At 40.8% G+C, this 8,749-nt stretch overlaps 2 protein-coding genes across 3 annotated transcripts; one reads left to right on the forward strand and one right to left on the reverse strand.

The window, feature by feature from the left end:
- Positions 1-336: 336 nt before the first annotated feature.
- LOC122079681 lies at positions 337-2,820 on the reverse strand. 2 transcript variants are annotated; one of them, XR_006140529.1, is made up of 2 exons: positions 2,529-2,820; positions 337-1,508 (listed from the first exon to the last, which is right to left on the reverse strand). XR_006140529.1 is itself a non-coding variant. In XM_042646391.1 (2 exons), exon 2 carries the CDS (start codon positions 1,423-1,425, stop codon positions 931-933), a length of 495 nt encoding a protein of 164 aa, XP_042502325.1. In that variant the 5' UTR covers positions 1,426-1,470; positions 2,529-2,750; the 3' UTR covers positions 337-930. The 2 variants fall into 2 exon arrangements, 1 of the variants encoding a protein (XP_042502325.1); XM_042646391.1 differs by having other exon boundaries at positions 337-1,470; positions 2,529-2,750.
- Positions 2,821-3,805: 985 nt separating this feature from the next.
- Positions 3,806-4,756, forward strand: LOC122079785 (fasciclin-like arabinogalactan protein 17). The gene has a single exon (XM_042646539.1). The coding sequence runs from the start codon at positions 3,961-3,963 to the stop codon at positions 4,399-4,401; it is 441 nt and encodes a 146-aa protein (XP_042502473.1). The 5' UTR covers positions 3,806-3,960; the 3' UTR covers positions 4,402-4,756.
- The last annotated feature ends 3,993 nt before the right edge of the window (positions 4,757-8,749 follow it).

Consider the following 8,749-nt stretch of genomic DNA (forward strand, 5'->3'; position numbering starts at 1 on the left):
AAAAAAAAAAAAAAAAACCCAAAGAGTTCGCACCACATGATGTACATGAACCAATCCCTATCATAGCTTCTCCATGAACCCCACTTTATAACAGATGAGAAATAAAGCAACCAAATTTAATTAAAAAGTGATGCCACAAGAACCAAACACCCTTCTCTCAACTTCCCATAGCCCCATTACCTAAATAAGGCACTCATAAAAGAGTCCTCGAATCCCTGATGCTCCCACCTCCACCAGAAAAAAAAAAGTCACATTACACCACTAGCTTCCCACCCTTTCCTCCTCACTCAAAACAAATAAACATGGATGAAAGAAAACACCAAAGAAGAAGAGGAATACAAGATAAAGAAAAATTTATTTACAATACCTGAGAGAACGCAATGATCCATGCTGTCCACTTGAGATCATGAAGTGCTTTAACAATTACTTTTGTGTATAAAACCCTCCTATGAGATCCAAGATTCATGCCCAAACCTCCAAAACAATTCCCCCCTACCAATACAAGAACCCAAACCCACCTCTCCTATTTGCCCACAAAGCATTCTTCCAAACCACACTATGTATTAAAAGGCTCTCCTAACAGCTACCAATTCTCTGCAACTATGACTGAAACCTCTCCAGTCGAGGTTGGTACACGAGGCACGGTTGGATCCCTTGTCCTACAAGAGATCGACTACTTCAGCAGACTTGAGTTGGCCAGCCATGGAATCCCCAAGAAACCTCAGTCGCAGATTACAAACATACATCCACCAATAATGGGTCCAAACCCCAGTTTGAGTGCATGATCATGACATCAAAGAAAAAGAAGAAGAAGAAGAGGCTTCTACCTAGCATCTGTTCTGTAGTGGAGGTTGCTGATAGTACTCGGCCCAATGGAGTTCCTGGGTTCTCTTACAAAAACCTGAAGGCCGACATGAACAATTTAAAGCTCTAGCCAATTCTCTCCGAGAGCTTCGAGAAAGAGAGCTTCCGGAGCTGGTGAGTGATTGGGTTGGACCATGCTCTGTCATGGCTTCCACATTTTAGATCAACAACTTCCACAATGTAAGATCCTTTCTTTTCAGGTTTTTTTCTGTTAGGACTATTATCAACAATAGTATCATCAGAGCCAAGCATTGGGATACTATGTGACTTCTTTAAGACACTTGATCTTGTTTTCCGAGTACTTCCAGGGCTTCTGTGGTTACTGCTGCTGCCACTACTGCTTGCTTCATTCACTACAGCTGTTCTTGGCGACCTTTTAGGCCTAGAAACACAAGGAACAGAGACACTGAGTGTTGGAGATTTTCTAGGAGAAGATTTAGATGACTGTGGTGACCGTTTAACAGAATCCAATTCCCTGCTCATCAAAGAACTGACAGTCCCAGTAGCCCCTATCCTAACGGAGCCCCCACCACCCTTCATAGCATCAAGTGTTGGAACCATGATCCTCCTACCTCTATCCTCACAGAGAAGAAGCAGCTCTATCCTCTGAAGTCTCGCCACAGAGAAGCTGTTAGTTAGTTAATCTGTTCAAGGAAGTGAAATGTTAATCTGTTCAAGGAAGTGAAATGTGCCTTGAGTATAGTGGATTATAGAGGGTAAGTATTTGGTTCCAGTTGGAATTGAAATAGGTTTTCTCAATCAAATTCAGAAACAAATTGCTAATCTTTACAAGGAAATGAGTAATAAACAGAGCTATCTGGTTTCCAACAATTGCAATTCTTAAGCACATTCACTACAAATATTGCCACAAACGAGAGACAATTTATATCAGAATAAGGTAAATTCAGTCTAGGAATTTTTTTTTAATGGAAGGGAATAATTAGGGTTTCGGTAACCATAAAGGAATGCCAACCAACAAAAGCAGAGATTCAGCAAGCGAGCAAAGATCAAACCCAACTTCCCTGTTCCTTCCCTGTTTGATCAATAGCAAAAGAAATGCATTTTCCAAAACCCATATGAATGATTCCACGAAATAACGGGAAAAATAAAATAAACATGAGTAGTCTAATAACAACATCCCAATCCCAAAAGCAAAAAAAAAAAAAAGGAAAAGCAAACCAAGAGATAGGATTCCTGTCGTAAATCATATTTCCTTTCTTGTGAAAGATTTACGATCGAATCAAAAGTTTCAACCAAGCCCCTGAAAGAGTAATCTTATTGAATATTCAAATCAAAAGTTGTAAAGGAAAAATCCGATTTTTCTTTTCCAGTTAGAAACCTGCAAACCGCCTAAACCCCTCAAAAGGGAAAGTAGTTGAAGGCACGGACAAGAAATGAATCCTTTTTTCTTTAATGGCAGGAAAAGAAATGAATATTACAACAACCGGGAGAACCAATTCCAGAAAGTACTACAAAATTCCAAATTTAAGACCGTAACTATCTAAAATTTTCTCGTTCTGTAAAATCATAGATGGTGAACTTAAAATCCATAAAAGAAACCCCAATAATCATTAGTAGATCTTAAACAGAATGGCTTTAAATCAGTTTATAGACGATCAGTGCTAACAATGAAACCCTACAGAAGATTAATTAGGAGGGCATACCGACAAGCGTTGCCGATTGCATTTAATTCTCGAAACAAGAGGCCACAGAGCAAAATTCAAAATTATATCCGTCTCTGCAACTTCTTCAAAAGTATTAAAAGCAATTCATCTCCCTCGTGTAAAGATGATGTCGCCTTCAAATGGATCTTCCTCCGCTTCTCCTCCGTCTCTCTCCCCTCTCTCTATCTTACGATCTTATTTGAAATGTCTGGTGCCATCTCAGATTTAGATTTTAGACTCGCCTCACTCGCGGTAGTTGGAACATGACGGAGGCCTGTATCACGTGATATCATCCTTGTTCTAAAAATTTAAAAATAAAAAAAAAATAAAAAAAAAATTTACTCTTTAGGGAAAAAAAAAAAAAAACTACCAAAAACTGCGCGGTCCCACCCCAGGTGCCGAAGGTGCCTTAGCACGGCTTCCCACTGGCCTACGTGTATGTATAATAGCCATGTATGTGCCATGAATAGGGGTTCTTTCGCCTCGTGTTATTGTGAAATATTTTTTTGGAAAAATTACATGATCACCCATTTTTGGGTTTCTCTTTACAAAATTAACCATCAAAAGTTTTAGTTCACAAAATACCCAAAATTAGGTTTATCTTTACAAAATTACCCACTCAAAGTTTTAGCAATAAAAAAGAAAAACGGACAGGTATGCTAGCGTAGTGCCTAGGAATTAGGAATGCTAGCGGCATTTTGATCGTAGGATTTGATCAACATGAATTGAACCGTTGGATGGAGAGAAGATAAACAAATTTTCAATGCACGGTTGCAACACCTTTACTCTCTCTCTCTCTCCTCGCCGGAAAAAATCATTCATTCACCGGATCCAGCCGGAGAAAGCAAAGTAGTTGGCACCGCCACTATTGTCAACGACAGCGGTACTATCTGGTAACCCACAGCAACTGTGGTTGCGGCTGCGGCAGAAGCGACGGCCGCAAGTCAGCTAAGCACAAGACGCTTTCTCACGATCATGTTCATCTTACCTGTACGGATTCCGACAAGAAGGTCGATTCCGCGGTAGTCATCCATCCAGATGTGGTGACCCATCCCGACGGTGTCATTCATGGGATCGAACGACAATTAATCTCCTGATCCGTTCAAGAATATTTCAACCGTCGGAGAAATCTCCAACAGACTTCTGTGGTGAAGCCAGAAGGAGCATCGACTGTCGACCCCAGAACCCACCGACTCAAGAAACCAACACCACCGACGCCGACAGGTTCACCGCCTGTGCTGCCGATCTATGATGCAATGGCTCCAGGGCCGTCACTAGCTCCGGCACCAGCACCAGCACCAGGCCCGGCGGTCCTCACCACAAGTTCGACGGAGAATCCCAAGTTAAGGACTTCATCCACACTCTCCTGCATTATGGCGGATACAACGAGCTCGTCGACATTTTGGTCAACCTCACGTCCTTACCGTCAGAAATGGGGAAATTAGTGTCTGAAGGTTACGTCTTAACAATATTGGCTCTGAACGACGATGCCATGGCGAAGCTGACAACGGACCAGCTGAGCAAACCTGGTGCTCCAAAACAGATCGTCTACTACCATCTCATTCCAGAGTATCAGACGGAAGAGAGTATGTACAATGCGGTGAGGAGGTTCGGTAAGATCAAGTGCGATACTTTACGAGTACCCCACAAGGTTGTGGCGGAGGAAGCAGATGGATTTGTGAAATTTGGACAGGGAGATGAATCGGCTTATCTGTTCGATCTCGACATCTACACCAACTGTCGAATATCTGTACAGGGCATCGATGGCGTGTTGTTCCCTATTGAGGAGAAGACGAAATCAATACAACACAATTCTACCACCACAACCACCACCACCAAGGCTACTGTGAAGCCCAGGAGAGGTGCGTCTTAGTTTATCTATCTTATTCTCTCTGTTCTGTTTGTTTTAGTTCTTACACTTGAAATCGAAGTAGTGTTCCTGTAGTACTAGTTGTTTTCATTTTGCAACATTGGTGAAAGGAATAGAGAGAGAGAGTCAGATTTCGGTGAAGGGATCCTGGAACTGCCGCCACTGCTGCCGACGCTGTTGCCACCGTAGTTGCTGCTGATGTTCAAGCTGTACTTTGCAAATCGATGAAAGAAAGGGAAAAAAAAACCCAACTTCGCTTTCTCCGGCTGGTTCTAGTAAACTTTTTCCGGCGAGAAGAGAGAGAAAGAGAGAGAGTAAAGGTGTTGCAACTGTAAATTGAAAAATTGTATATCTTCTCTCCATCCAATGGTTCAATTCATGTTGATCAAACCCTACGGTCAAAATGCCGCTAGCATTCCTAATTCCTAAGTACTACGTTAGCATACCTATCCCTCTCCCAATAAAAAAATACATGATTATATGTGGAAGATGAAGAATCACTATTTTAGGTAATTTTGTAAACCCAAACGGGATTTTGGGTATTTTTGTTAACTGAAACTTTGGCTGGTAGTTTTGTAAACCCAAACCTAATTTTGGATATTTTTGTTAACCAAAACTTTTTGTGGATAATTTTGTAAAGGAAAACCCAAAAATGGGTAATCATGTAATTTTCCCTATTTTTTTCAATGAGATTAAATTATATCATTTTACATGTGTATTTAAATATTATATGTATAGCTCTTGATAATGATATATTAGGAATTTTTTTTTAGAGAAAATTACATTACCACCCCTTGAACTTTGTTTTCAAATCAACGCCCTCCCTTGTACTTTAAAAAATGACACGAACACCTCCTACTTGTTTGAAAAAGTATAAATACACCCACACTGTTAGTATTCTGCTAGTTATAAATATAAAAGACCATTGTATCCTCACATCAAATATCCAATAAAATATTCCCAAATGTCCAAAATTGTTACCGATCTCCTTCTTCTTCTTCTCTGGCAACACCACCGTCCTATCCCATCCTCTAAAACCTCGCCCAAGCTGGTCTGCCCCCACCATTTGCATACCTCCTTCTCCTTCTCCTTCTTCTTCTTCGGCAACACTTTTGCCCCATCCCATCCTCTGCAACCTCGCCCAAGCATGTTCCACCCCCACCCTTTGCATCAATCCACATCGTGCAGGCCGAGAGGGAATGGGATCAATAGGAAATTCTGTATGAAGAAGAATAAATGAAAGAATGGAAGAAAATAATATGAAAATTTCCAAGTGAGATTGTAGGGTTTGGGAGTTCTTTGCCACTGACGGGGATAAGCTTTAGATTATTTTATTTCTAAATTCTAAAGGGTTTTATCTCTCTCTTTTTTTTTTTTTTTTTTTTTGAAATTCATGCAATGGCCGGCACTTGTACTGCAACAATCGATTTTAGCCCCATTACATGGTGATCCAGCGATACTGGCTTATGAGAAGTGGCCATCGTTGCCAAGCTCGATTGAAATATAGAGAACAAGCTAGGGGTGTCAATTCCTAAACCGAACCGGTAAAACTGGCCGGACCGAACCCATAACAACCCGGACCGAACCGAACCGAAGCCTTATTGGTTCGGTTCGGTTTCGAGTATTGTAACCCCAAAACCAAACCGAACCGCACCGAAAACCGGATGAACCCGAAACCAAACCGAAACCGGCTCAAAACCGAGACCGAAACCGAAACCAAACCGGTAAGAAACCGAAACACTCCAAAATTCATTAAAAAAATCAAAATTTGAATAGTTTTGTATACATTTGTATGGAAAATCGAATCCAAACTAGACCAAAAACCAAAACCAACCCGGTTACAAATCGATTTAAGAAACCGAAGTTCAACAATTTATCATTTGGTTGTTTCCTAATGGCTCCATACCGGTTTAAAAAACCGATCCAAACCGAAATGAACCTAATAAATCCAAACCGGTACCAACCCGAACCCAAACCGCACCGAAGCCGACACCGGACCGAAACCGATAAATCCTTAATGGGTCGGTTTCGGTCACTTCCAAACTCACACCGAAACCGGTGGAACCGGACCGAAACCGCACCAACCCGGACTGTTGACACCCCTAGTCTGTTGCTTGTTTCTGCGTAGACCTAGGATTGCCATGCATAATATCTATATATAGTGGATGGTGTAAGATATTAAGAGGTACACTGTTGACTAAAAAAGATCCTGATTATTTCTCTTTTTGGAAAGTACGGCAAAGGAAACATTTCATTTGAAATGACCTCAATATTATCCAATTATTAATATGATGATATCAATATTTATTTTTTTTTTTTTTAAATGTTTCAACGACCAAAATACAGAGTCAGAAACTGTAGATTGGAATATGCAGTATGGAAATATGAACAGAGGTATTGAATATGGAAATCAAGTTTTGCACATGAAGATGCCTTGTATTGCATATTATGATCTGTATTTCCACCAATGGCTAACATCTGAAGTATGATACTGTACATTACTACATTTCAGTTAAACGGTATGTGTTTTCTAATCGGACACTTTGATTTCTAAGCTACATTTTTGGAGATTCTTATACCTATGAAGCAAAGAATAGGCTTTGTGATCAAATCTCCATGAAAAAATAAATCTGACCTGGTGATAAATATGAGATAGACAAGGGGAGTCCTTTAGTTTAGTTACATGCCAATTTTTTTGGTTTAACGTAGTCGTATGACACCTTTTTCATACTTTCATAATTAAAACTGTTTCCTTGAAGGATTATTTCCAACATTCTTCAAAAGCTTTCTTCTCCATGTACAATAAATGACATGGATTGAAAGATTCTGAGGAGGGCCTTTATGTCATCTTCCAGGGGTGTGGTTCTGTTCTTGGTTGTAATCTATGTGATCCAAGATTATGGAGGTTAAAAGTATGAGTCAGACAAGACATATCAATCCTTGACCATTAAGATGGCGATGGGGGCATAGGCTATTTTTGCCATATCCCATTTTAGGGAATCAATCACGACTGAGGAGATAACCTTCTTCCGTCTGTAAGCATTATTAGTGAATGATTGGCCTTTTTTTGCTTGAAGCATATAACAGGTCAGGATAGGAGTGCCGGAGAGAGATTTAGGAGGCTCTAGAAAAGTTAAAGTTCGCTCAAGGCCCCTATAGGTGGTTGAGGAAGGAAGAAGCAAGAGTGAAGAAATATGGATGGGTTCACTCATGGAGGTCTCCCGCGTGTATATTGAAGCTGAGGGATGATAGGGCAACTGGGTTCTACCGTATGTTGAGGCGCTGATGAATGCCTTCTTATAGCTGCTTAATCTAAACTTGATGGTTACTTATGTTTTGCTTATCAGTGTCACAATTGTGAGCTTTATCTCTCTGAGAAAGGCAAGGTGTGGCTGAAAGCCATTAGTGGTGGGACCTTATTGCTGATTTGTTCTTTTTTTCTTCTTCTAGATATATTTTACAAATTTTGCTTCTAAGCCACCATTAAAAGATATTAAAATTATGGGTTGCTTCTGTTCACATTACCTAACATCAGAACATGTGAGACTTGGATCCTTATTGAGAGTATTAGTTATTGGTTCCTTAGCATTTCTATTAAGATGCCATCGTGTGTACTGTGTAGTACTATGTAAAAAATGATGGGAGAGAGGCAGGGGAAAAAAGCCTTCATGGACAAGTATAATTAGAATAGGTCCCAACATGAAAGTGCATTCTTCCTGACCCATTGTTGGATGCCCTGCGGTAGAGAAAGCTGCTGTGAAGGATTATTATTAAGCCAATGGTTCATTATCCGCTTACCAAAGTAGATGGGATTCCACCATTTATGGAGGTAAGACCTCGAGTCAATGGTGTAGTAAATGCTCGACTCGTGATCCAAATGTCCCTTAGTGGAATCCCATGAAGGCGAGTTACCTTTCCCCTACATGGGGAGTTGATCCGAACTTGTCTATTGTCTCCCTAACCCACCCCCCAACCCCCCACCCCCANGCCCCATTACATGGTGATCCAGCGATACTGGCTTATGAGAAGTGGCCATCGTTGCCAAGCTCGATTGAAATATAGAGAACAAGCTAGGGGTGTCAATTCCTAAACCGAACCGGTAAAACTGGCCGGACCGAACCCATAACAACCCGGACCGAACCGAACCGAAGCCTTATTGGTTCGGTTCGGTTTCGAGTATTGTAACCCCAAAACCAAACCGAACCGCACCGAAAACCGGATGAACCCGAAACCAAACCGAAACCGGCTCAAAACCGAGACCGAAACCGAAACCAAACCGGTAAGAAACCGAAACACTCCAAAATTCATTAAAAAAATCAAAATTTGAATAGTTTTGTATACATTTGTATGG

This window comes from Macadamia integrifolia, chromosome 1 (assembly GCF_013358625.1).
Source record: "Macadamia integrifolia cultivar HAES 741 chromosome 1, SCU_Mint_v3, whole genome shotgun sequence".
Taxonomy (NCBI): Eukaryota; Viridiplantae; Streptophyta; class Magnoliopsida; order Proteales; family Proteaceae; genus Macadamia; species Macadamia integrifolia.

What these genes read in the sequence shown, in the direction of transcription:
- LOC122079681 (XM_042646391.1), bottom strand. Translation starts at nt 1,425, where the DNA reads ATGGTTCCAACACTTGATGCTATGAAGGGTGGTGGGGGCTCCGTTAGG.
- LOC122079785 (XM_042646539.1), top strand. Translation starts at nt 3,961, where the DNA reads ATGGGGAAATTAGTGTCTGAAGGTTACGTCTTAACAATATTGGCTCTG.